This window comes from Mastacembelus armatus, chromosome 9 (genome assembly GCF_900324485.2).
Source record: "Mastacembelus armatus chromosome 9, fMasArm1.2, whole genome shotgun sequence".
Taxonomy (NCBI): Eukaryota; Metazoa; Chordata; class Actinopteri; order Synbranchiformes; family Mastacembelidae; genus Mastacembelus; species Mastacembelus armatus.
In genome coordinates, this window is record NC_046641.1 from 20,069,528 (window position 1) to 20,097,039 (window position 27,512).

The following is a 27,512-nucleotide window of genomic DNA, read 5'->3' on the forward strand; positions in this document are numbered from 1 at the left end:
TAGGACAATCTTCGACGTGATTTATGACTTTTATATGACATGTATATAAGCAGCCAAGCTTTTTTGTGCATGGTGAAATAATGTTGCCATGCAGATCAAACACAATTAAAATTATGTTAAAGGGTTGCTGGAACAAATCTATGTCACTGTGCACTTATTTAAATGCATTGCACAACACAATCTTTACAAACTTTGTTAAGTTTACACACATTGTACACATTGATTTTTGCAAATTAAGAGAAGCTTTTTGGAAAAGGAAAATGTCCAGCATTCATGTCAGTGCCAGTATATTTTTCAAACAAATCAACCGATGAGGACATTCATGGAGTCACAAATGAATTCCACTACGTTACTATTTCTGAAGCCAAAAAAGCAAAAGTCTTAGATAATTTCTATGTCATGCAAAATTTTCAAAAATCTCAAATCAATCTAATGTAATATTCCTCCGTAAACACATGGGTATTTGGTGTACAAAACATTCCTAATGAAAGGACTGCATAAATTATTCCTAAATACACATTTACAGTATGAAATCAATTAAATGTCATAACATTTTCATCAGACGTGCGTTTACATGGTTGTTGTGGTGACTGCACTGTGATTTGGAAAGAAGACACTAATGTTAATTATGTGAACTAGTCATCCTTGCCCAAGGAAACGGACAAAAAAGAAACACTTTGTGAGGGACAGGATGGTATGCAAATGCCTGCCACGCTAAATCTGAATGAGCACACAAGCATGCATTCCATCTGGTGTGAATGACTGCATTGCTCTGTGTATTAATCCTCAGCCTTAACTAGAGTTTGAGGCAAGTAGCACATGTTGAGGAGTCATGAGGTGGTCATGTGGGGCCAGCTTTAAGTGTTTGGACCTAGTTGTCCTCAACCTCAAATCCCCCATTCTGCTTTAGTCTGTCTCGACATGGTGGATTGTTTTTGAGAACCTATGATTATCTACAGTTATAAAAAATAAAGCTTGTTCATTTTCAAATTTATCTGTAGATGTTTGGTCCCATGTGGAATACAGCAGTAGGTTTGTCTTTCCACCTTCGTTAACATCTCTAATACAAACACAATGGTGATCTTCTTAAGGAATACACCATCAGAAATACAAACAATAACAAAGAACAAAACAATATTCAGAAAGGTTGTATAAAACTAGCCTAAAAGATTTGTTAGTGCTTCACATGCAATGTCACTTCAATGAATCATGCGTTTTATACAAGATGCATTAAGTCATATAACATTCATTCATTTCTGTTTCTGTCAGAAATATTAGTCTTGATATGGCTACATGATGAATAAATAACTTCCCCCCAGTCAACAAAAGCTTTATATAAACAATATATAGTTGTTTTCACTATTTTTGTCATGAAAATAAATAGTGGTAAACCTCAAGATCAGTTGTTGGAGAATATTAAATAATGAAAACACACTGTCCAAAATGTTTCCTGATGTTAAGTCACACTAGTGCAGTGACTGAGGTCTAAGTATTTTTTGCCTCGTTAGTGGTTAAGCCTGCAAAAATGTTTCTTCATTACTGAACCATGTTTTTGTTTTCTGGAACCAGTTGCAGCTGTGGCTTTGTGTAAATTAGGTTTCTGTTAACTCAGTAAAGATTTAAGCTCAAAATTAAAACAGGTTTTAGCACACTAGCTTATACGTAAACAGATGCACTTACACCTGATAAACTGCCAGGTGTAACTTGCAGCTAACAAAACTAGTCATCTTGCTAATACATGACCTTTTTCAATCAAAGAGTAAAGCAGACCAAGTGCAATTTGACTGACACATCTGTTATCAAACTATGCAATAATGGAATCTTATTACAATATAACACAAAAATAGTACAATAAAACTCCAAATACAAACTTGTTATTCCAGGAATGTTGCACCAAACAACACTGGTTAAGGTTAGCACAATATAATTTACCACTCACGCTAAACCTCCTGAATGTTGTTGTCTCTAAAGTGTTTTATTGTATTGTGTTTTATTATGTATTACTCCATATGTGTGTGTCTAAATGTCACAAAGACTTACCTAACATTTACAAAGGATTGGCAGTTGTTTGACCCTTTAAAATGTGTACATTTGGAACACATGTTACAACTTCCCTTAATAAAGTCTTTCCTAACTAAAAGAAACAGTACAACGTTGGGAAAACAGTTGCTAAACCCTATTCACTTTCTTGTTATTTGAGTTATTTGTGAAGACTACGGCTCACGTGTCTGTATGTACAGTAACAAGCTGAAACCAGCAGCTGGGTAGGTTAGCATAAAGATTGGAAACATGGAAAAACAGGAAGCAGGTAACACCTACCAGCTAGATAATTAACACACATTACATATGATTTGTTAAAATATATGCAAAAACATATGTAAATATGACAATGTGTTGTTTTCATGGCCAGGAGCAGTGAATTCTTGAATACTTGTCATCACCGTGAGGGTTCAACCCCATGTGAAAGCAGTTTTACACAAACTTAGTAATTGGTTTTCAAATATCCAGTGCGACTTTAGCCCCCAGTGTGTGATGCTCATGTTACATTTGGGACACAGAACTAAGCATCTGATTATCTGAAAAATAAATAGCTGTGAACTATGACAAACCCATAATGTCGTCCAGTTAGACTCCGAAGAAATGACCCTGCTCAATTTGTACAAGAGCCAAACTTGAAGAAATTGACCATAAATCATATCTTTGTGTTTTTGATGTCAAACAGAATAACATGTCAGTGTCTTTCTTGTATTGTAAATGACGATGCAGACATGTCAGGAAATAGCAGTAGGAGTTACAAATCTTTTTTACCATGCTGTGGACTAAATGTGTTTGATTCCAGATAGTTAAGAGTTTCATAATTATAGAAATACAGAAATGTGTTTATTGACATTTTGGGTTTTTTTTTTTTAAAAGACAGGCAGGTTTTTTTTTTTTCTTTCTTTATTCTTCTAATCACAGCTCTGTGACTCAAATGTAGCTCCTAGCAAGGCTATAGACTTAAGAATCTATAATATATTTAAAATGACTTAATAGTCTCAGAACCTAATGTAGGCTGATACCAATTTCTAAAATGATGTATTGTAATGACAAACTATCATCTGTCTGTGAATGTATGGCTTTTTGTTGGAATGTTGGTTATTATCCAAAAATTTGGAGAATACAGTTACACTGTATACACAGAATAAAAGACAAACAAGTATATATTATTTTTATAGAGTACAGTCTTGTAAACAAATACCATCTTCCAGAGCAGTGCAGATTGTCTGACACTTCATGGGGGGAAAAGGCCTGAAAACTGGAATTGTACCTCTCATGAGGCTTTGAATCTAATTTCAGAAAACACTGATCTAACTCCTTCCCTGAGATTAGGCAGTGGTTCCAGTGTACAGAATCAGTATACTGTTCTAAAAGGCGATTGATCAATCAGTAGTGTTAAAGAGAACAGGAAGATTTGACTGTTTGTGTTTCCACAGCCGAATCCCCTGTGGATTTCCATTAAAACAGATGTTTGTTCAGTTTGATCCGTTTAGCCACGGCCAGCAGCCATGCAAAAGCAAGTAATGGAAGAAACTGAGCAGCATAAAAGTCCTAACTGAACACAAGTAAATACTGAGTCTGTGATTTATATCCTGAGTGAGCCTGACAGCTTAATGCGTGAAGTGAGCATGTGTTTGTAGAATGAGAATGTCATAAATTGCTCTAACACTTATCATGCATTATGCATCACAACAGAAATTTGAATTGAGCTGATGTATCTGGATCATGGTATCTGGAGTCACCTCTTTAACCACGCTCATTGTATGTCTAAGCAATGCAATGCGTCAGGCTTAGTTTGATCACACCTTCCCGGTGCAGCTTGTAGAGCAACTTGAACTCACTGGGCAGCTGGTGCGTCTCCTGCCACTTGGTGGTGAATTTGGTCCCTTTCTTGTCATAGTAGTGGTAAGGCAGCTCCTTACCTGTGTTAGGGTCCCAGCCAAAGGGCCAGAACCCATAAAGATGGATCTCATCGCACATGGCGGAGGCCAGTGTGTACATGAGTATTCCGGTACTGAGACGTTTGGGAGAGAGGTTTTTAGTTTTCCAGTATCTGTGAGGGAAAAGACAAATTAGCTGGTCAAATGTAGAAATTAAAACAAAGTGCAGGCTGAAATACTGAAATACCACATCCTGTCGATCATTTTAAGGGTAGGCTGCCATAATCTCACTTTTCTTTATGGTTGTATGTTCTCTACCTTGTCTAATAATTTTCACTTGACATTTGGTGTAGGTGGTATTAGTGTTATCAGTTTCCTCAGGGCTGTAGCAAGAGTTTTAAATAGACCAATGTCCCAGTCTATCTCAAAGCCCCCTGCTTAATTATAAAGAGCTGAAAACCTCATTTATATACCCACTGACATTTGAAACTACAATAACAACAGAAAATCTAGTTTTAGTCTTAGTTTTATTTATTATTGTCAATTTATGTTATGTTATAATGTTAACTCAATTGAGCTATAATCCAAAATGTCATGATACAACTGAAAGATAACGTCCTCAGCCCTAATTAGACTTGCATTTAGATTATTGTGTGCAGAAATTACCAGTTAGATCAACACTCTTACTTGTTGACATCATGCATGATGTTTCCTGGCCAGGCTAATTCAACCTTCAATTGGCCCTTGTGCTCCACAAAGAAGTCCACCAGGGTCCTGGTCACTGTGGCTGAGGTATGGAGGAAGAAGGCAGGGATCCACAGAATGGCTCCTTCCAGCTTCTTTAAGCTTAGGAAGAAATTATTTCTGTCTTGAATGGTTAGCAGGTTATTGTAGTATCTCTCCAGGATGCTGGGGTTGAAGGTGGTCAGGTTGGTCTTCTTGCCAACATCCTTGGAGTAGACCTCTGTGGGGGCGAAGTTGCAGCGGAAGACAAAGTCAGCCTGGTCGATTTCTGGGCCACAGTGGCTGCCTGTTAAGATGCCGCTGTTTCCCACCACAGCACACATACTGTAGTGCTTGTTGAGGATAGGAGACGTGTCTGGGAGCAAAGATTTGAAGTTGTTGCTGATGGAGAAGACGTATTTGTGGCTGGAGTAGTCAAAGTGCATTAGCTGACCAACGCGCACACTACCCTTTGTGAGGGAGAAGTTGCTGGGAATGTCAATATAGCTGAAGATATCTTTCCTGAAAACAGAAACACACTTCACACAGTTACCAGCTACTAAAGGAAATGTACGTTTTTTATGTTTTGTTTATGTGGGACCATGTAAAAGTAGCTATCTAATACCATCATAGCTTTGTAACAGCATCCAACTGTCGCACATTAACCAAAATGCTCCCATTTCACAACTGATTCCAGCCTTTTACATTTTATGTTTGAATGTGATGTATAAAAAAGCATCAAATCCTCACTTTGGGGAAACTGGCCACAGCAATTGCTGACATTTTGTATGTTGGCATTTTCTATTGACCAACTAATCACTGAAGTTCTCATTTATTTGCTAATTTTAAGTAATAATATATTTGCCTGCTTTCATTTGCATTATGTCTGTAACACTTTGCAAAAGCAAAATCAAGAGGGAACTTCTTGAGTAAAAACAAGCTGCTAAGGAAAACTTTACCTCTGTTGATAAAAAGCTGTCTTGTTGAACTTCCATTTGGGCGGTTTTCCTTGGAGCTCCTCATTTAGAGCAGTGGTTAAGGGGATAAAGGAGGGGTCCAGAAAATTCATGGCAAACTGAGACCTGAAAACAACAGTATTAAAAATTGCACACTGAGCCATCTGCATGACTACAGTGCTGAGTATAAATACAGTAGACTTAAGTAATAGTAGGACTCCTAATGATATTGTCAGAGCAATATATGGTATGGTATGATATGATATGGACCACTGTCTTTTAAGCCACAAAAATTGGGCGTTGATGCAAACGTGCATATTTTTATAGAAGTTCATCTTTATTAAATGATATTTGATGTAAGTACAAGCCTATTGTATCCACACCACGCAGCTCCAGGGCGTCAGCATCAGCACCTTGGACAGCTCGGTGTGTGATTGACAGGAAGCTTGTATTTCACATCCAGGTTGAATCGTGCCCACCCAGGCCCGTCTCCTCTGTTTAGATTGACACATCTACTCTGGCCTGCATCACATCAACTACCTGCAATCTGCTGAAAAATAATCACTCACCGAAATCCTGCATGAAACATAATCCTCGGGCCTCCCATGTAATATTTAGAGGAGGTGAAGAGGCTGTCTTTTCTCAGAGAAACATAGCTGATGAGGGACAGTATGAGCACAGCGACGCACAGAATGATCAAACCCAGAGCTTTGGCGATGCGGACCATCTTGGGCGCGTTTTCATTCCCTGTATGTAGCTGCAGCGAAGCCTTGGCCTATGTTGTCATCGCCGGGACTGCACACTTAGCTGCCTGCCTGCACGACAAAGAAAAACAGCCGCTCATCAGCTCATAAAGTCGGATAAAATGGACGGCTGCATAGTGAAAATGCCACGGCTCGGCCCGGTTTCATTCCTCTGCCTGCGTAGCCCCCCCCGACTGCTGCTGCTTCACATTCCGCCGCGACTCCCAGCCAAGCTGCCCGTTTAATTAAGGAGATGGAGCAGAAATGCGTCTGAACACATCCAGCCAGGACAAGCCCCATCCACCAGCACCCGCCGCATCACCACCACCCCCTCCCGTACACAGGTCTGGGACCCAGGCAGAAAGGAAAGCTTTTTTTGGAAATTAGTTGACCACAACAGAAAAAGCGAGATGTGAAAAAATTGAAGAGGAATATTTTGTCAAATCTCCCAAACTTTGCCGCTGACCCGAGGGATAGATTGGGAATAGTCGAGTACATCTGAGGTACTTGGAATGTATTTGAGTATTTCCATATATATAAATAATTAATCAGTGATGAAGCGTTTATAACGTTTTCGTTTAACAATGCCTGTCTAAACTGAAATCTCAGCATATTTCATCTCTCAGTGAACTGTGATTGCTCTAAAGGCTTTTACAACAAGTTTTCCAACATTAAACATTAATTTTAGGTCTTTTTATTTTAACCTGAACATAAGACCATCCATTTCACTGTGACTGAGAGAGAAGTGCTATATACACTTAACTGTATTTCATCATAAAATATCATTTACCAAGTTTGTCTGATCAGTTTTGTCTGCACTTATTTCAAATCAATTAGTAGCTGATTTCCAACCAGTGCTTACCAAGTCTTTTGTCAAGTACCAACACATGTAATGCATGACTCCTGCTGTAAGCACCACTTATTCCACTTAAGAACCTGATTAATTAACCCAGGTTTATAAACAACTAGACACTTCACAACAGATGAACTTGACTGAAACAAAGGGAAAACTACTAGATAAGTAGATAAAAAGACATTTTATATTTGCAGGATTTATTTCTAACCCTTCAATTATAGTCAACATAATATCCAAATTCCACACATTATGTCACATTCACAAAATATAAACTTTTTTCTTGATTTTTTTTACATGTTATGTACATTTTTTAAACAGTTTTTACAGTAAGCTTATCTTGGTACACATGAACATCCATTCACAAACACATATTTCAATGCATCCATGCATATATAGTTTGATAATTTCACAGTCATATTTATCACATTAAAACTGTGTATGCACGTACATAAACATATTGTAAACAGTACAGGTAAGGTACTGAGTATAAAACTTGTTAAAAAAAAAAGATTGAGGATATACTAGTATGTTAGCTGGTATTGAACTATGAGTGTACCTCCAGTTCTTTCTTGTGCTTTGCTATTTTACCTGGAATGTGTTGAGTTTGGACATCAACAAACACAAAGAGGATATCTGGAAAAAGACACCGGGATGTATTGCCATCAAGCTGCCAAGATGCTGCAATGTTCAATGTTGCATTATTATGATATGTATTTAAAAAAAAAAAAGAAACAGTATACTAAATTAACACAGGCACTTAATAATTGAAACTTGGCATTCCTACGGTGTGGTGTACGACAAGTAATTTACACAAGCTTGTTCTGAAATATGGAGGCCACCTTAAATTAGTTACGGTTCAGAGTCTATTGCATCAGTTAGGACTCATCACTTTCTGCAGTTGAGAAAGGCAGAGGGGAAAAAGGCTCCTTCTCCATCACTGCCTGGTGAGCCACATGGACTGTCCTCAGCACAACTCATGTCTTCACTACAAGAGAAAAAGAGGCCATTAGTAATAAATTCCAAAATCAATCCTCATACAATTATGTACTAATAAAGACTGTGTTAATAGATATAAGGTTTGTTAAAAGGTCAGATCTTCATAAAGCTGCATATTTTGCCCACTAGAAACCAAATCCATAATTAAACCAACTTTATGAACCCATTCCTAGTTGTTTAGTGGCAAAAACTAGAGTAATATGGAAGATAATGTAAAAACTGGAGTATTAACCTCTCACTCTCATCCCAGCTGCCCTCAGGAATAGTTGGCAGACCAGGTACACTGAAGTGGTTAGCTTGAAGGTTCTGTGCTGTTCTCCTGGACACGATCCAAACAAGCTTTTTGTTGTCTGGTTTGTTACATTCACTTGAGCAGTACTCTGTCATGCACTTGGCCACGAGTTCCTTCCAGTGGAAAAGCTCACTGTCACCGATCTGTGAAGACCACAAACATGAAACATCTTAGAAGCTGCAGGCAGAAAGGGTTTCTATGCTATGTTTATACGCGCTAAATGTGCTAAATATGTTATTAATTAATGGCCAGACAAAACAAGACATTTAAAGAAATTCTTGTAGTGTCTAATAACTCATGATCACATACAATATGCATTAATTAAGAAACTAATCAGTTGTTAAAGGAGTAACAGGCCTACTCTTATTGTTATATTTAAGATATTATACCTTGAGATGTCTTTGGAATTGCTGGACAATGTTCTGTATGGTGATGGATTCCAGGGCTTCAAACTCCTGAGCAATCAGGGACAGTGCCAGCACTGATGGCTGTGAAGGAGAAAAACAACAGCTAAGTCCTGGGACTCAAAGTAAATGCTGCAATGCTGTGAAATGAATTGTTGCCTGAGAATGCTTCTTACTTTTGCTTTAGAGAAAACAAGCCGGCATAAGCAGGCTTTTAGCTGGGCTTCCAGTCTCCCAATGCTTGGGATCTCCTCCCTTAAAATATAAAGGGAATCCTAATGTGATCTGCCAGCACAAACCTCATAAAGCAGCGTCCAAAGCACCAACTCCATACAAACTGGAGCAGTGCATCGTTAATGACACCACCAAAGAAAATGGCATTTACCTGGGAGCAGACAGGGATGTGAAGGCTGAGTAGTAAAGGTGTAAAAAGGTTAAGGCTGTCACTGCCTCCGGCTCCACACTCAGCTTCTCTGAGATGATCTTCTCCATACGACAGAGATCCGACACAGTGAACCTGCTTTGGCTGATCCTAATGAGCTCATGGGTTGGTGAGACATTGTTCTCTTCCTCAACCATTTTGGCTGCAATGTGAAGACAGCCTACTCCAATGCAGGGCAAGTGTTTAGGCTGCACCTGTCACAATAGTATAACAGTGCTAAGTGTGAGCTGGGATCCCATAATTCAAGGTCAGACATTGTCACTGTTGTCTGGCTTTTTCCTACAAAAAGCGTAAAAGAGTGTTGATAAATTCCTACCCTCATAATGGCAAGAAATCTGTCAAGCAAATTGACAGCTTGAACAAATGTTTGGGTGCTGTAGCCAAAGAAACTGGTCAGGCCCCACAGTTCTTCCACTCTGGTGTCTCTACATTTTGCAGACACTCCACTGTGATTCTGAAAATGGACCAATATATATTAGATAGACATCACTGTAAATAGAAGACATTTTTAACAGAACCGTGTTCCTGCACAGAAAGGCAAAAATGTAAAAGTAGGTCAGTGGGTTACCTCTGTAGAAGCCACCTCCATTAGCTTCAGACCAGCCTCTCTGGGCAGAAAGCTGTACTCCTTTGCACAACATGACTTTAACTCTTTCAAGAGCAAGCTGTCAATGGTTTGAAGATCCCTCATCCTGCAAAACAAAAAGATTCCAGTCGTCCTGCATTGCAATCCAAGACAAACAAAGACGAGCTTGCTCCTAAACCGCACGTACTAGGTGTCGGATGTCACTGGAAGACACTCCCGCCCCCCAAAAACTCACATATCTTGGATCTTACAGAATCATAACCCTGATGTCACAATATTATAAACTGATTCATGGAAATAATGTACTCAGGCAAACTAATAAACAACAACCAAATCAAAGTTAGCTAATGCTGACATTATTTTTGCGGTGACGTTAAATGTGAAAATCAAGAGAAATGTAGGTCACCCATACAATCACAACAGAAACACGAAACATTCAGAAGAGTCACACAGTTAACGTTAGCGTTACTGTTGTTTCGCTTATGACATGGATTTTAGGTCATTGACCTTAATGAAACATCCAAAAATCCCCCCAAAACTCCAAATGTCCAAGCTAGCTAACTTCACCAGCCTGCTTGGTAACGTTAGCAAAAACGAACAAATCGTAGACTTACCTCGACCAGGAGGCGCCGACGTGCAGGAAAATAACAGCCCAGAAACTTTAACACGCTTCTCAGTTCTTCATGTCTCCATTGTGGTCACGCAGATGAACGGCATATATGGAAAACAAAATCCCTGACCCCTAATGTAAAGGAAGGCAGCGCCCTCTAGAAACAAACAACCCCTGACTTGCTTGTAAACCACAATGACCATCATGCACCACTGGAAACGCCTTACCGTGCGTGCATGCGTCACAATAAAGTGGGGAAAAAAGCGGATATAAACGGATTATTTCAAAGTGTCGGCGCTAATGTTGCTTTTGTTATCAATTTCTTATCACTGAACCGAACAACTTTTACTCTTACGACGAATACACCCGGTCTGATTATGTTAGCTATCTAGCTAACGCTAACTTACACCAAGATATTGATAGCATAAGAATAGCTGGAATTTCTGAGACTGTTTCCATGGAGATGAAATGTTTAACGACAACTTGCTAGCTGCTGATCTTAGCTTGTTTGTATAACAATGTTAGCTTGTAGAAATGACTTTGTTATTAATGTGAAGAAAGATGTCATTGGGGTTTAAGTCTTCTGAGCACCAGTGTTTGGGGCTTTCCAGCAAGAATGGCGCTCCATTTTTACGCTTTGAATCTCCACCGGACCATACAACACTTACACAAGCAGCTGACAGAACAACTGGTAAGCTAAACGAGGTTTAGGCTCAGGGAATCCTGTTTGCCTGTCAGCTAGTTTGATAAGTCGGTTGTTATTGCTATTTTTTGTTTGTGACTTACTCATATCGAAATGCTCCGTCTATAAGTCATCTGTTCTTCATAGAAACCCATGACATCGCTCTGCTGAGATTCAACACTCTAACACTGAGGTAACGTTAGAACAACAACACTCACTCATTCACTAACTAAGGCTACATGCCGCAGCATATTTTTATTTAAATAAGCGATTTTGGAATTCACAAAACACAATTCAAAAAATAACATTTAAGTCAATCAGCCAGTCAAACTTTGCATAGCACCTGTGTACAGATTCGTGCTAGTCTTTTACAGATACCTGATAATGATAATAAGACAGTTTAAATGTAAATGGAAGACAAGTTAAGACTAATATACAATGAAAAAGTAACAATAGTTAACAAATAGAAAAATATATTTTTAATTATTCGAAAAATAAGATTAAAAAACCGATAAAATGATTAATTAAATAACTGCATGCCATGTCTTTGTCTTATATTAATTAGCTTAACAATAGCAAGAAATGGTTATTTCTTCACAAGTCAAAACAACCACTAATACTGTCAACAACAGTTTAGCTGAGCTTCAGGTCACATTTCACAATAACTACAATGTGCTCAAAGTGGTTGTTCAAGCAAAATTTACTGTATAACCTGTGATTTTTGTTTTTTTTTTACAGTGAGGAGCTTGACAGGCGCACCAAGGAAACTGAGCGACTCCAAGAGGAAGTGGAAAATGCAACCAAAGAAGCCTTGGAGAGGTTTGGCTGCAGATATGGCATCGGTAGCTCACCAGAACAAAGCTGCAGTAACCACAGATTCAATGTCGGTGAGTATAACCAAAAATGTTCTTTATGTAACAGCAGAAATAGTGAACAATGTGGTTAGTAAATTGCACTTTTTAACCCACATTTTGATTCACTGATTGAATTCACCATAAGTGGTAAAGCTGAAGGTTCATCTTAATTATGTAGGTGGTGTGGTTTCAGAAAATGTCTAGATTTACGTCTCTAGAATAAATAGAGAGATATGTAGAAGGCAAAACATTTTTAAAACAATTTAAAATAAACAAAACTCCAACTTATGTGTACACAGTGTACCTTTTAAACTTCCTTTCCTTTGACAGATGACCCAGCTGACCCAGCTGGGAATTTTACCACTTTTTCATCCATCCAGCAGACATCGACTGAACCCCAGGTCCATTGTCTGGATAGTTTGAATCAAGGGATCGGCCATAAGGTCATCAGCTCTCCTGGAAATGCGGTGTTGTACACTTACTTGCAGTGCTACAAGATTAATAATCATATTACTTTGATACTGTCTGAGTAACTAAATTGGTTTTATTCTGCCATCTCAGATAAATGATAATGTTGAACATGAGACATTCAGTTTTGACAAAGCCACGTTGAATCTGCAGACTAAGTTACATAAAATCCAGATGGAGAAGGATATTCTGTCGGATCTCAGGTGAAAACACTGATAAAAATTTTTGTTCTGTTGAGAAAATGTTTAATATCACTGTGACCCACAGATCTTTTTATTTTTAGATTGAAGGATTCAAGGAAACATGTTGATCAGATGGAAAAGATGCTGTGCATGTTGGAAGAGCTCCAAAATATCAAACGGGCTGCGGACCAGAAGCTGCAAGAGACGGAGGAGGAGGCTTTGTCACTTAACAGGAAAGTAGAGGCACTGGAACAGATTGTAAAGGAGATGTACTCTTCACTATTATCTCATGATACACAATGTGGAAACAGACCCGTCACCATTCCGACTAGTGAGACAGGTTCAATACAGTTACCTTCAGCTGATAAGTTAACAAAGGATTATACTGAAGATAGAGACAAACTATGGGAGAGACTTTTTTTGGTAAGTACATAACTGAGTTACATATGATGTTGATTTTATTTGAGATTTAGACTGTTTTTTTAGACTTTGCCTAAACACGTGCACTGTTTGCCTACAATCTGTTTTTTTTTTTGTTTTGTTTTGTTTTGTTTTTGGCAGTCAGTTGAAAGTCCGGAAAAAGGACAAAGCAGTGGAATAAGTAATGAAAAAAAAAGGTAAAGTAATGTAGAGTTACAACTATTTGTCTGTGAAGTAATTTGATTTTTTTTAAATTTCTTATTGTTAATGGGACAAGACTTTTGCAGATGTTACTTTGGACTAAGAGCAATAATGATAGATATTTTTTACTGTACAAAACTAATGATTGTGATAAGACAATTATTTTTGTGTGTAGTATAGTTTGTGGACCTGCAAGATTAGCCTTTAAAGTTGCAATCGTTTCCAGCTGCGTCTGCTTACCTGCTCTGTATGAAATTATGGTGTTTTTATTATTTATTTATTTTTGTATTACATTACCTTCAACTATTGTACATTGTCTGTCACAGCCCATTGTATTACAAAAACAAAATTGCCAAAGTATTAAAAAGTATTGTCCACGGCCCTGTCCTAGAATGGAAGACTTAATTGCAAGCCTTGGCCAGGAGATGGCAGTGTTGACTGAAAAACTGAGCTCATCAAAAAATAATAGCATCAGCATAAGTGTCAAGTTGGAGCAGCTAAAGTAAGTGTTGCCACATCAGTTTGCCTCTTTCATCCAAGAGTTTGTTGTTACAAACTTAAAATATGACATGCTTAAAAGGTCAGAAAATCCTGACTTTTTGAATAATTGAATATCTATTAAAAGTTCAACCAATTTCTATTCTTAGGAAACTTGGAGAGAAACAAACATCACTGCACCAGTGCCAAGTCAGTGAACTAGAGTCAACACTATCCAGACATAAAGATAAGGTAAGAAAGAATGTACAATAATACTATGAATAATAATACAAGCAGTGAGACACTGAGGTTCCCAAATGTTAATATTAAACAGCAATACCTATCAACTTCACTTGGTGTACAGATCAGTAAAACCAAGGTGGCCCAAAGATAAGACAGGCCCAACAGTCGCCATGTGACTTTACCAGGATTGTCAGATGTTTCACAACAGTTACCCTTTAAATGTTTTACAGAAAACCTCCAAAGAGGGCAGTGTGTTAATCTAGAGTGTCATCCCAATTATCTCATAGAAAACATCTTCAAAAATGATTCCTTTAGTGTTGTTGAAACCCATATCCTGTCAAGAACATACAGGAGTGTGCTATGTCAGAATGAAAGCAGAATGAAATAACTTTTTGTTTGGTTTGTGAATGTGATTTGTTATAGATTTGTTGTCTGGAGCAGCAGCTCATTCAGGCGCAGTCTCAGCTAATGAATGTTCAAAGTGAGAGAGAGCAATATATTCAACAGACAGAAGAGCTTCAGTCCCAGCTGAGTCAAATGAAGGTGCTTTGATATAGCGTGAATGGGAGACAAGCTTTTGTCTCCTTCCATTCTTATCATAGCCTGACTTTTCATATTGATGTATGTTTACATTAAACTCAGCTTAAAGTGCAAACTGAAGTGGATGACTTTACATAATGTAATGCAAATGATACTTAGGTCCTGTAAAGACTAAATTTCACAGCTTTACTCAATAATGTCTACTATACATTTATTAGCACTACACTTACGACTTATTATATTATATTATGTCATCCTACTGCTTTATTCTCCAGAGGTGTGGTGAGCAGCAGTGTGAGCTTCAGGTGCAAATGAAGGCCCTGAGAGGACAGCTGGAGGTGGCCAGGGAGCAACTTCATAGAGCTGGGGAGGAGAAAATGTGCCTACAAGCCCTGCTGGAGCAGGTGGCACAGGAAGGGAGGAAATCCCAAGAACTCCTGTGGGAAAAAGACAAGGATCTCCAGCTCAGGCAGCAAGTATACCAGCAGGTAATATATCACGTGTGTGTATGTACGTATATATATATATATATGTGTGTGTGTGTGTGTGTGTATACTCTCCTAGATCAGAGTGTAATATGTTTTTGAAAAATTCCATTTAGAGTAAATATATATGATGCATCAAATACCTGCCCATTTTGATGGATAATTAAAGTAAAGCTTAAGTGGTTTTTCCAGCACCTTTCCAGATTGGAAGAGGCTCAAAAACAGTGCCAAGCCCTAGATGCAGAAGGAGAAGCACTGAGGCTGAAGTTGGAGGATAGCGAGAAGATGATCAATATTCTGAGGTTGCAATTGGAAAGCAGCATCCAGACAACTGTGCAGCACAGCCACACCATCAACAATCTTCACCAGGAGAGCAGCCTTCTCAGCAACCAGCTAAACCAGCACAAGCTGGAGATCCACCAGCTTAGGGTTAAGAAAACCTTGATAAATTATTAGAATTCTTTTTATTTTAGTTATTTTCCTCATTGATTTTTATCCTCCACTTTTATCGTTATTAACCTCCTACTCTTGTTTCTTTTTGTACCATATACCGATCAGGCTGAGTTAGAGCGGCACAAGTCAGACCTGGCTGCTGCAGAGCACGAGAGGAGGCAGCTACAGGCCTCTGTTGCAGAACAAAGTCAGCGTGTCCAGGAAGAGACTCTGGAGAAACAGCAACTCACCACCCAGCTGGAGGTCCAGCGACTGCAGTTACTCACCCTCACTAGTGAGTTGAACTTAAGACCTCAAACACACTCCACATAAGAATGTGAACAGAAATGACATATGTGCGAGCCCACTTATAATGTGTGCTTTATCAGTCTTAGTTCTGCGTGAGGCAGTATGAGCTGGTTAAAGCTCAGAGTGTTTCCTTGACCACAAACACGATGTTTATTGAAGTATGTGTGCTGCTGTTTTTACTGTTCTCAAGAAAGATACAAAAACACAGAAGACCTTTGAATCACTCTCTGAGGAAGGATAGAAATTTTCTGACTGATTAACAGCTATCACAGTTTAGAATAATTGTTCTGAATGGAAGTGACCCACAGCTAGAAGCATCTGTGTTCGTATACTTGAACAGACCATGTTTGGGACTTTACTGAGTGTCTGGCTGTTTACGTGTCTTCATGGGATTATTCAGAGGCATTGATGCCCAACAACACAGTCCAATATTTATAACCACCGGCATCAAACAGCATATTGTGTCCAACCTCCTTAGCTGCAGAGCTAATACAGATCTGAACAGCCTATTAATGGTGTTTTAGGAGATATCCAATAATAAAAAAATATATGCATACAACCATTCACAAATACATTTATAAACTCATCGAACAAAAACAAACATCAAACAAAATCATCATCAGATATAACCAAACATAACCCAAATACAACAAAATCTACATTTCCGAAACAGTTCATACAAATGAAGACACTGTATATAGTATGACGTTTATCATAAGTAACTTTTTTCCTCCTATATTTTGTTTTGGAAATATATTCAGAAAATGAAAAAATACAATCTAATCTGAATCTGTCATTTTTAAGCAACATTTGTCACAAAGTGGAATACAAAGGAAAATAAATCATACAATTTATTTATTGTCTAAATCATCCATCATAAGTATATCATGACCTGTTTGTTACCTCCAAACAGCCGACTACTCATGGCAGCTTCTTCATTCATCAGGCATTATAACTCCCTACAGTGCTGCTTCTAGAACGAGTTCAGCCTTGTGGTTTTTTGCCAGATCAAATGATCTTCTTGTCCTGCTGTGTTAAAAAAAACAAAGAGCTGTGTATGGTATGTTTACACTATCAACCAAGCCCTTCCACTGTTGAATATGTTTGCTTATGTGTTAGAAGTGTGTATCTCTCTGTGGATATCATGCATTTGTTTATTTGGGCATGATTTCAGAGGAGTACAATGAGCTACAACAGCTCCACAGCTGTAAGAACGAGGAGCAGGGTGTGGTGCTGAAGCTTCAGAATCAGCTAAGGATCGCCCATGATGAGTTGGACCAGGTCAGGAGCACCCTGAGGACCCTGGAAGGAGCTGATGGACATGGTTAGATCCATCCCATTTGTTTAAACTCAGACTTGAGAGAAAAAACTCATGTACAAAAAATGTCTGAGAAAATTCCTCTGATTTACATCCACTTTTGATCAAACAGGCAGATACTCAGATTTATTTTGGTTAATAATGAAATCTAGGAATCCTAGCAACACTTACACACATATTTATTAGATCAGTTAACTTAAATTGTGATTATTTATCCGTCTGCTGAATTCCAGTGTGAGAGATATCATTTGATATATGTTACCATGAACATATGTCCCTGATATGTTCAAAGCCTGATCAAGATTAAAGCTCTGTTATTTTTTTCATTATTGCTATTATTTTTTTTTATTCTTGATTTGTTTGTTCAACTGTGGGTCACTATGACTGGTGGGTTTGTCTCCACCTCAGGCCTCCAAGCAGCTATGAACATGCAGCAAGAGATTACTGCCAGAAGAGAGCAGGTTGACTCTTTGCAGAGCAAAATCCAACATCTAGAGGAAGCTATGGAGAAGCTGTACCAGGTAAAAAAAAAAAGTAATGTAGCAGTGTTTGTGTCAATCATTCACTGGCTTCTCTCTAGTCAAGTCATTTATATTTGAAACAACAATTCTTTGTTCTCCTAATCCAGGAGAAGCGTTACCAGAAGATGAAGAACCAGCGTCGGGTCAAGGAGCTTACCTTCATCAGGGAGGAGAAGAGACAACTTGCTGACGAACTGGAGGCCCTTCACTCCAAAGACCGACAGTTAAGGGACCGGATTGGTGAGCTGGAGGCAATGCTACACAAGGTGATAACTCATTACATTTTATTTAATTTTTTCAAATACTATATGACTTTTAGAGAAAGCTGGATAAGCCAGTGACAGATGGAAACTGAGCTTCAAGTTAAAACAGTAAACATTTTCTTCTACAGGTTCCTCTAAACCTTTTAACTTGGAAGAATAAGAATTTGTGCTCTAATATATTTAAGTACTTAACAGTGGCATCCAGGTGGTCTGGAGTTTAAAGTGTTTTGTTGTAATTCATTCTCCTTCCTTTTCTCCCCTCACTTACTGTAATCTCTTTACTGTCTGCTGTCTAATAAAGATATACAATGCATAGCATCCTGTTAGGAAATTGTTAAAATGGTCTTTAAACAGAAATATTAGGAATATTTTATTAACATTTTTCATCTTGAGAATTACAATAATTTCATTGCATATGGGTTGCTATCTCTTTCCTCCAAACTGTTACCTGCTTCTGGAACAAAACAAGAATTAGAGTTTACATATTCAGGTAGAAAAATGTTATCAATCCTGTTCTGTCACTGTGTGTCTCCATCACTGTCTTACTGTTTCATATCCTCTGCATCTTCTCAAAGATGTCAGCAAGCTTTGCAGACTGTCAAGATTTTATCCAGCTACAGGAGCAGGAGTTTTTCCGTCTGAAACTCCATCATGCACTGGACTTGAAGGTAGAACTGAGTCTTCTTGTCTAAGGGAATAGGGCATAATATTTCTTCAGCATGTATGTTGAATAGTAATGTCTTGATCTGTTCAGACTTATTGTACAATTGTAACTAGCTAATTTTTCTGTTTTAGGAGCTGGAAAGTCAAAATTTGCACACAGCCTTGAATGTATCTCCACCTGTCTTGAACAGGGTGAACCCATTTGCACCCACTGCTCCACCCTCCTCCCAGCATGCCTCCAGCACTCCGATCAAGGTACAGTCTGAAACTCCCTATATCTCGCCTGTCAAGTGCATATGTGAACCATTGTTTATTTGGCTGCACAGACACAAGCTCAGCACATCTGCTAGGTGTGTTAAATCAAAAATTCACACAGCAATACATTCCTGTGGCAAGGAGAGAAATCAGTGTAAATCAGGTCAACACAGCAGTGAAATACTGTGTAGTTTGGTTGTAATGTGTTTTTAACTGATTTAATATGATGAAAGAGTCTGTTGCAAATTGATTTTTATGATTGTTCAGATTCTTAACTGCATACAGTTTGGACCATCTATTTATATATTGATATCACCACAGCACTGCACTGATAGTGTCTTTCTCTCTTCTCTCCTCCTGCTGAAGTCAATGAGGCAGCAGGAGACCTGCGCCCGGGAGCTCAGGTCTCTTGTCGGAGAGCTGCGAGCTGTGATTTCAGAGAACCGCAGACCACACACTGATAAGAGTGCTGCTGACAGCAGCTTCCACAGAAGAAGGTCTGCACCGGAGAGAGTGCACAGAACCACATTGTACGTCAAGCTCCATTCCCACACATTGGAAGAATTAGCTTCATTCTTAGGCTAGCTTAGGTCACATCTGAAAATCATGTGACGGTACTAAGTGACCAGGGAATGGAGGAGAGGGGGATCTATACATGAATGGTTTCATTGACCAGACTGTGACTTTAATGCTTGTGCTCGATGGTGTCTGAAATGATTGGCTCATGGAATGTCATATGTTGTTGTGTAATGTTTCTCATATATTTTCATATTCCTCTGTACTTCCAGCAGCACTGACAAGGCAGAAGAAGTAAAAATGAACTCCAGATTGAGAAGAAAAACCTGCGGCAGGTGGGGGAGAGTGCTCAAACCTAAACAATTCAGTGTTGTCTTTTTTATATGAATGCTTGCCTTAAGGATACACAAATGTCACACCATATACCCATGTGACCTTTTACTCCTCATGCACCATGTGAGATACCCCAAAGTGCTACAGGCTGAGTAATATGATGTAATGCATCTCTATTTGTACAGCGAGCAACATTTCCTGAAGACCACTGAGCTGAATGGGAAAATAATCAACAAATCCTACAGTGAGAGTGAGTTTTGCTCAAGAATATTATAATTTGGAGGTCTGCATAATGTAGACAAAAACACTAGAAATTGTGAATTGTTCAATATCAGTATTTAATTCTTATTTAATTCTCTAATGTAAACATGACTTTTCTAGGCTGTGTTATATCAAGTCCAGTGACTGCAGTAAGATACACTTCCTTCGCACAGTTCCTCTCACTGGGCCGCAGGTCACCTGTCCACTGTCTCTTAACCTCTGACCCAAACAGCTAACACTGACATGGCACAACATGACAGACCTGAGGCTGGCTCTTCCTGTCAGTAAGTTGTTAAAATTGTACATTGTACTGTATATACACAGGTTATCATATCACTGTGTGGGTCACTGTGTTCAAGCAGACTTCATGATTTTTCAAATAAACCAATAACTGCTAGAAACAACAGAACATGTAATAAAGCAACTGAAATCCATCTCAGCAATATGGTTCCCCTGTCCTTCAGTAGCTCACATCATACTTCGTGTTATTGATTCATGTGTATAATCTTATAACTCAGAATTAATTGAATTATTTTACTTTTTGTCTCAGATTGACAAAAGGTACAAGTTTTTCATAAAAATCTGCAATTAAATCTGTTTAATAATTTTATTGTATAAATAAAGTTTTTTTATTATATTATTTCATTAGTTCATGGCTTGAATGTTTTAAAAACAGTATATTCTGCATGATGTAGTTTTTTTTCTATACACTTATGTATTGAGATGTACACAGTTCTTGTATTTTTTTTCTTGGAACAGAGTACTGTTTGTATTGATACATGGCATTACATGGTCTTGCTCATAATGAGCAAGTGTCAATTTAACCAAAATTTAAAACTAAGTAATTGTCTTTGAGTTGGTTAATCCACATATCAATTGTCGGGTCCAGGTCATGTTATATAAGTGATTACATTTATACAGTTGCAAGAAAAAGTATATGAACTATTTGGATTTCCCATTTTTTTCCATTAATTGACTATAAAGATTAAACTGATCTTTATGCGAGTCGCCAGCGTATGCCATCACAATGTGAAGGTAATAACACAAACAGTTGCAATGTTTCATGTCTTTATTGAACACATCCAACAAACATACACAGTACTACTGGAAAAAGTAAATTAACCCTAGGATTTAATAACTGGTCAAACCTCTGTTGTAGCAGGAACCTCAAACAATGTGAATCAGACGTGCACAACATACAGGAGGAATTTTGGACCGTTCTTCTTTGCAGGACTTCTTCAGCTCAGCCACATTCTCATGCCTGGTGTGAATGGCTCTCAGTTAATTCCATAGCATAGATCACCGTGAACTTGGATTTTATTTTCACCTTAACAATGGCAGCTGTCCTGGTCCAGAGGCAGTACAGCACAGCTGATGCTTCCTGTTAACAAGTCACATTCAAAATAGTTTTTTTGTTTTTTTTTTAATACATAGTAAAGTAGCTCCATCTGGTTTCTAATTCGTGAGTGGAATTAGCTCTTTGTTGATGCCATTTGGCTTTCACAAATGTTTTCTAACACTGAATATTTTCAATGATGAATTCAGCATCAACAAGAACCATACAATCAAATTAAAATCAATGGTTCATTATTCTATCTTGGATTATATATTAAGCAAAATTTTACATAAAAACAGATAATTCCTAGGTGCTCCCTTATTTGTCTTGCCACAACTGGGAAGTACTAATATGTAACATAAATGTAAATAGATTTATGTTTTTGAAATAATTGTAGGCCATTTGGCTCTACAGGGTTTCTGTCTTTGAACTGTTTCAGTATGAAAAAGTTATTTTACACTATGCGGTATTACAAAAAAGGTCTTTACAAGTCTTTAATTTGTGAACATGGGAGAAATGAAGTTTCAAGTAGAATAAATAAGGACAAATAATTTATACAGCATCTACAACATTTTAGCAGTTATTTTAGGTACCCATCAAGCACAGTAACCCCACCCAACCATTCCCTCGCTTTGCTGGTTTACTGTCCTTCTTTATACACTCACACAGATTATCTCCTGAGTTTCTGTTCCTATACAGAAAAGACATTATTCAGTATCTAAAGTGATAAAAGGACATATTTTAAAATCACTTCTCCTTTTTTCTCTTTTCCCAAGACCATCTCTAAGTGTAAGGTCGTGCCTTCCACCTTTGGTATTCTTAGTCCTTTGTGGACTACATATCTCTTGACAGTTTAGGTTACTTACTTTGCATCTGTTTCAACTCCTCATTTTGTCATCCAACCATTTGACATGCAACTTCTACAGAACCACCCTGAACACTCATGCATACATAATTGTAACAGGCAATGAAATGTCTTGAGAGTTTTAGGGCAGATGCTACTCCTCATCTTATCACTTGTTTGGATTTCAAATTCCAGCTCCTTGAACACTTTGCTTGGAGCATGCAGTGGTTCATTTGTGCCCTATGTAGTTACCAGGCTCTTTACTCTACAAGCTCCTAATCATCAGCTGTCAAAAATGATATTTAACTTTACCCTTTTTGTACTTTTTTATTTGGCTCAGAGAATTTTGAAATGGGTCAGCATGGCGGTGCAGTAGTTAGTACTGCTGCCTCACAGTAAGGAGGTTCGACGGTCTGTGTGGAGTTCGCATATTCTCCGTGTCCGTGTGGGTGCTCTCGGCCTTCCTCCCACATTCCAAAGATATGCAGTTCGGGGTTAAGTTAATTGGTGACTCTAAATCGCCTGTAGGTTGAATGTGAGTGTCTGTCTCCATGTGTCAGCTCTGCAACAGACTGAAGATCGGTCCAGGGAGTATCCTCTCTTGCCCAGAATCGTGTATTCATTTTTTGGTTCATGCTCAGGTGTGAACAATGGATCAAAATTATTTAGATTATATTAGTACTACAATTTAAGTATACTTGCATTTTATTGGCAGACAATCCTTGTTTTGCTCTTCTTCCATACTTGGCTCTACACAGCTTTCTGCTTTCCCCTCCTGTACAGAGTCTCCTTTAATAAGTGCAGAGGTGGTCTTTATGTACATGTTTGGGTCCAAAATGGATACCACCTTATCAAATAACTGGGAAAGAAAGATGAAGCATGTTTTAACACAATAATCATAATCTGCCTCTTTCAAGCCTTGATTTTTTATGTGCCCCTTTTTAACTTTTGATAGTGGCCTTATTGTTCTGGGACATGACAGCATGGTAGTTCACATCGCTGTCTTCACTTACCTCTGGTGTCAAGTGATTCTTGTAGTCTGGATACATAGCCAGAGGATGCTGTTTGAGTTTGTTCTCCACAGATGTCACATATTCTTTGCGAATTTGCTTTTGAATCATCTGCTTTGAGAAGCAAGCATGCTGTTTAGAGATGCTCCTTCTAGGCTTTTGACAGGTGATAGAGCTGTTTGGCGTACCATTGAAAATAACTGGTGAGAAACCACTTCGGTCCTTGGATAAGACTGACGAGCAATCACTGAAGTCATCGAGACTCATGTTTGCAAAACACAAACAGCTGCTGACTGAGGAAGTCTTGTTTGTCGGCCGTTTGCGATACTTGGTCTGCAACCTCTCCTTGTACCTGGGCATTTACAGGAAAATAAGTATGTTACTAATCTTACAAAGCAAATGCCTAAAAATATTCAAATTATTAACAATGTTTTGTTATTCTTTCTTTAGAAGCAGAGTGTGATATGATATCCAGAGAATTCAGCTCTCATCTCTAAAGTATTTTAATCTTCAACCAAAGTAGAGGGGGTCTAGTTGCATGCCCTCTTCTTGTACAGAGAAATACATCAGTCTGCTCATTCACACACATGTATTCTAGGGTCTAAATGAAGCAACAGTTTTAAATAGCAGTCTGCACACGCCTACAGTGATATATGGTAACATGTTCCACGCCCTCTGGTTCTCTGTTCTCAGATGGGATAGAAAAATTATCGGCTACAGGTTAAGAAATATTCATCATCAGGTGTGCAATTTTCAAGATTTTACTTAGGTAAAAGTATTTAGTGTTAGCAGCATAGCTACTCAAACTATAAAACACAAAGCATGCCTTTGTTGTATTTTTAGATCAACAGTCATGTACTAGCTTCCTGCTGGACTAATGCTACAGATGCATTATCAGGCATAAGGCTACAACGTTTTAATGCCACAGTATTTTAAGGATACAGCATTTTAATGCTACAGTATTTTAATGCCACAGTATTTTAAGGATACAGCATTTTAATGCTACAGTATTTTAAGGATACAGCATTTTAATGCTACAGTATTTTAAGGCTACAGTATTTTAAGGATACAGCATATTAATGCCACAGCATTTTAATGCTACAGTATTTTAAGGATACAGCATTTTAATGCTACAGTATTTTAAGGATACAGCATTTTAATGCCACAGTATTTTAAGGATACAGTATTTTAAGGATACAGCATTTTAATGCTACAGTATTTTAAGGCTGCAGTATTTTAAGGATACAGCATTTTAATGCTACAGTATTTTAAGGATACAGCATATTAATGCTACAGTATTTTAAGGATACAGCATTTTAATGCCACAGTATTTTAAGGATACAGCATTTTAATGCCACAGTATTTTAAGGATACAGCATTTTAATGCCACAGTATTTTAAGGATACAGTATTTTAATGCTACAGTATTTTAAGGATACAGTATTTTAATGCCACAGTATTTTAAGGATACAGCATTTTAATGCTACAGTATTTTAAGGATACAGTATTTTAATGCTACAGTATTTTAAGGATACAGCATTTTAATGCTACAGTATTTTAAGGATACAGCATTTTAATGCCACAGTATTTTAAGGATACAGCATTTTAATGCCACAGTATTTTAAGGATACAGTATTTTAAGGATACAGCATTTTAAGGCTACAGCTGGTTGAGGTATCATTAGTTTGAACGACAACATATTTACCTACATTAACAATGAAGAATAACTTTTACTCGTAACTGAGTATCGAGCTAACCATTTTTGCTAATCTACGTTCACCACAGATCTGATAATAATTGAACTAGCCATAGCTAGCTAGTTAGTTAGTTAGCTGGTCCTTAATATCTTCTCATCAAAAGCCCCAGTAGAAAACTAATTGTCACTCACCAAGGGAAAATAGGCTGCGTTCTTTTTGTTTCCATGGTTCCTTGTCAATATTATTTATTTATTTAATCAATTTTGTCAAAGGTTATGAAAGTACATTTCTACCGGTAACGTCGAAATTGCAACGATGGATAAAAATCTATCAAGTAGATCTGGTTCGCGACACGTCACTTCGTAGTTTGTTGCCTGGTAACCATGGCAACCTCGAAAATACAATAGGTGACCGTGATGTTACGAGAAAAGGTGGACGTTAAACGGTAGTTTTATATTGAATTATACGGATAAAAATGTGAAAGAAGAAATATAGCTAGTTAACTGGCAGCTCAGAGTTAGCAACTAGATTAAGATTAAGTAGTCGTAGTAAAGTGACCAGTGCACTTGATGCTGGGACTTAATTTCAGAGCGAATCTAATGTCAGGTAGAATAACTATCTACTGAAAATAGACGTTTCATTTTGCATTAATCTTCATTCACACTGCTCGATATGCATTGACTTTTTATGGTGTATGGATGTGTCTCCACATTTGACACACTGCTACTGCTGATTATTTACAGGTTCATTTACAGACTGTTTAAGATCTCACCATAACAGGTGGGATTCTTTAGTTGTTCCTTCATTTTGCAGAATAAACATACAAGCCAGGAGCACATTTATAAACGTTGTCAAAAGATCTGTCAAATCTCCTCTGAATGGAACCTAAGGTGCAAGTAGCTATTTGAGCAATAGAGGGCTCTCCTTGTTAGATAATTTGGCAGTTCAGCTTAATTCCTCATGTAGCAGATACAAGCATCATCTATAATCACTGTTAATAAAAATATTTTACCATATAAAGTACTCCATTCAAATGTTATTTAGGTCAAATACATCAGTGTTATAGCCAAATGTACTTAAGTATTTTATACTTAAAGCATCAGAAGTAAAAATGCTTTTGTATTATATTGAACATACGACTGTGCCATTGGCAAATTTTACTGCTGTTTCTGTGTAAAATCTTTATCTGTAAAGTCAAATCAAAAATTAGCTGGGGTCAAAGATGTAATGCAGTGGTTCCCTACCTCAAATTTGTATTTCTGATATCTGATTTTACAATTATTCTTTTTTCACCTGTATGTTTACCAGAACAGGCGGTAACCTCTCACTTAGTCAGTAGTTTCCTAACTTCACTGTTATTGTGCAAAGCTGCTATCGTCTTGCGGAAATGTATGACGACGTCTGGTACAAAGAAAAGTGGTTGTTGCTCACTGTATTTAATCACATGTCATTCCCTTAAGGGATGATGAATTAGCTAATTAGCCTGAGTTCCAGTCTCTGGACCCTTCTCCTGTTCAAACACCAGGGAAAACACTGCTGGGACACAGACACTACTGTTTCCACTTTTTCAGTACTGGTGATCCCTATTTATAGGAACAGACTAATTTAGTAAACAGTGTCACAAAACCATTACAAACAGATCATTTCATTGTGTAGTCAGTTTTAACTTTTGCCAAATTAGCCTTGAAGAAAGAAATACATACATTCACACCTAGAGGCAGTTTCATTTTTAAAGTGTCCCCGCTCCTCATGCATGGTATCCTCTTCTCAGCACAAACTCAGCTGTAACTGACTTCTCATTTTGTCAGTTTAACAGAGTTTCAAGGAGTGGTGACTACATTAAAGAATAATAAGCACAATGTCTTTAAGCTTCAGAAAATAAACAGCTGATGGAAAGGGCAGACTTTTGACTTTTCACTGTGACTTTTATGGTTTGATTTTTTTGTAGGTGGTTGCCAAGCAAATATTAAAATCCAGTTAATGCACTGAAAACTAAAAAACTTTCTGAAAAACTGTCCACATGCAACTACAGCTTCCAGTAGTTATATTGGAGCACAGATGGCGAATGGCCATGACCATGTTATGTCAGTATGGCAAAACTTCTCTGAGCAATTTATGTAAATTGTAGATAAAGCTCCATTCCACCTCCTTTCTGTTAAATTTGCAGATTTAAGGAGATTTACCATTACCATTCACTTTGTATGTGTTTTTACTGATAAACTGCCAGCTTGGCACTGCTGTTCCCATTTAATTACTTAAAATAAGCTTTTTAAAAGGAAAGACCAGAAATGCAAATTCTTTCTAACTACAGTTTTCTCTGGAAAACATATAACTCTGATATAAGGTATTTTTATGTTACCTGCTCTGCCTGGCTTTCTAAGCACTCAAACTCAACTCACTGTGAGCAAATTAACTACAAGGGTGCCCTTTAGTTCCTGGAATGTTGCTATTTATAGTGTTTTTATGTGTAAATAATGGATATTGTTATATTTTTGTTATGATGTAATCTGTCTGGTTGATTGCGAGGAGGAAATGCCTGAAACTTTGTGTACCTAATGTGTGGTGTTCTTCGTTCCTCTTCAAAAGAATTTCCTTCTCATGCATCCTGACATGTAAATACTGAAATATGACACTTGTAATCACTCCAAATTGGTCATTGTCTCCAAACAGCCCTCTAA

The 27,512-nt window shown here is 37.8% G+C and overlaps 4 protein-coding genes across 12 annotated transcripts; 1 reads left to right on the forward strand and 3 right to left on the reverse strand.

The window, feature by feature from the left end:
- Positions 1-3,139: 3,139 nt before the first annotated feature.
- On the reverse strand, positions 3,140-6,436 carry LOC113139042 (sia-alpha-2,3-Gal-beta-1,4-GlcNAc-R:alpha 2,8-sialyltransferase-like). The gene is made up of 4 exons (XM_026321992.1): positions 6,166-6,436; positions 5,600-5,722; positions 4,605-5,162; positions 3,140-4,090 (listed from the first exon to the last, which is right to left on the reverse strand). The coding sequence occupies exons 1-4, from the start codon at positions 6,321-6,323 to the stop codon at positions 3,805-3,807; spliced, it is 1,125 nt and encodes a 374-aa protein (XP_026177777.1). The 5' UTR covers positions 6,324-6,436; the 3' UTR covers positions 3,140-3,804.
- A 921-nt stretch (positions 6,437-7,357) lies between these two features.
- Positions 7,358-10,722, reverse strand: LOC113138770 (cyclin-G2-like). The gene is made up of 8 exons (XM_026321521.2): positions 10,530-10,722; positions 9,898-10,021; positions 9,646-9,783; positions 9,273-9,523; positions 9,064-9,142; positions 8,873-8,971; positions 8,424-8,626; positions 7,358-8,180 (listed from the first exon to the last, which is right to left on the reverse strand). The coding sequence occupies exons 2-8, from the start codon at positions 10,018-10,020 to the stop codon at positions 8,081-8,083; spliced, it is 993 nt and encodes a 330-aa protein (XP_026177306.1). The 5' UTR covers position 10,021; positions 10,530-10,722; the 3' UTR covers positions 7,358-8,080.
- Positions 10,723-10,787: 65 nt separating this feature from the next.
- Positions 10,788-20,588, forward strand: LOC113138769 (coiled-coil domain-containing protein 158). Of its 7 annotated transcripts, none has more exons than XM_026321513.2 (22): positions 10,788-11,216; positions 11,355-11,400; positions 11,946-12,094; positions 12,392-12,528; positions 12,623-12,732; positions 12,813-13,134; positions 13,273-13,328; positions 13,715-13,834; positions 13,980-14,061; positions 14,476-14,595; positions 14,868-15,080; positions 15,270-15,506; positions 15,636-15,804; positions 16,993-17,142; positions 17,545-17,657; positions 17,765-17,923; positions 18,496-18,588; positions 18,716-18,838; positions 19,205-19,368; positions 19,627-19,689; positions 19,873-19,937; positions 20,069-20,588. In XM_026321513.2, the coding sequence occupies exons 1-22, from the start codon at positions 11,087-11,089 to the stop codon at positions 20,182-20,184; spliced, it is 2,937 nt and encodes a 978-aa protein (XP_026177298.1). In that variant the 5' UTR covers positions 10,788-11,086; the 3' UTR covers positions 20,185-20,588. The 7 variants fall into 7 exon arrangements, with proteins under 7 accessions (XP_026177298.1, XP_026177299.1, XP_026177302.1 ...); XM_026321514.2 differs by having other exon boundaries at positions 19,630-19,689; XM_026321517.2 differs by having other exon boundaries at positions 19,205-19,335; positions 19,630-19,689.
- Positions 20,589-20,999: 411 nt separating this feature from the next.
- On the reverse strand, positions 21,000-26,596 carry fam47e (family with sequence similarity 47 member E). 3 transcript variants are annotated; one of them, XM_026321523.2, is made up of 4 exons: positions 25,026-25,198; positions 23,142-23,490; positions 22,831-22,987; positions 21,000-21,329 (listed from the first exon to the last, which is right to left on the reverse strand). In XM_026321523.2, coding segments are annotated over exons 1-4 (543 nt in total). In that variant the 5' UTR covers positions 25,061-25,198; the 3' UTR covers positions 21,000-21,327. The 3 variants fall into 3 exon arrangements, with proteins under 3 accessions (XP_026177308.1, XP_026177309.1, XP_026177307.1); XM_026321524.1 differs by lacking the exon at positions 25,026-25,198 and adding an exon at positions 26,538-26,596 and having other exon boundaries at positions 21,000-22,987; XM_026321522.2 differs by having other exon boundaries at positions 21,000-22,987.
- Between the last annotated feature and the right edge of the window lie 916 nt (positions 26,597-27,512).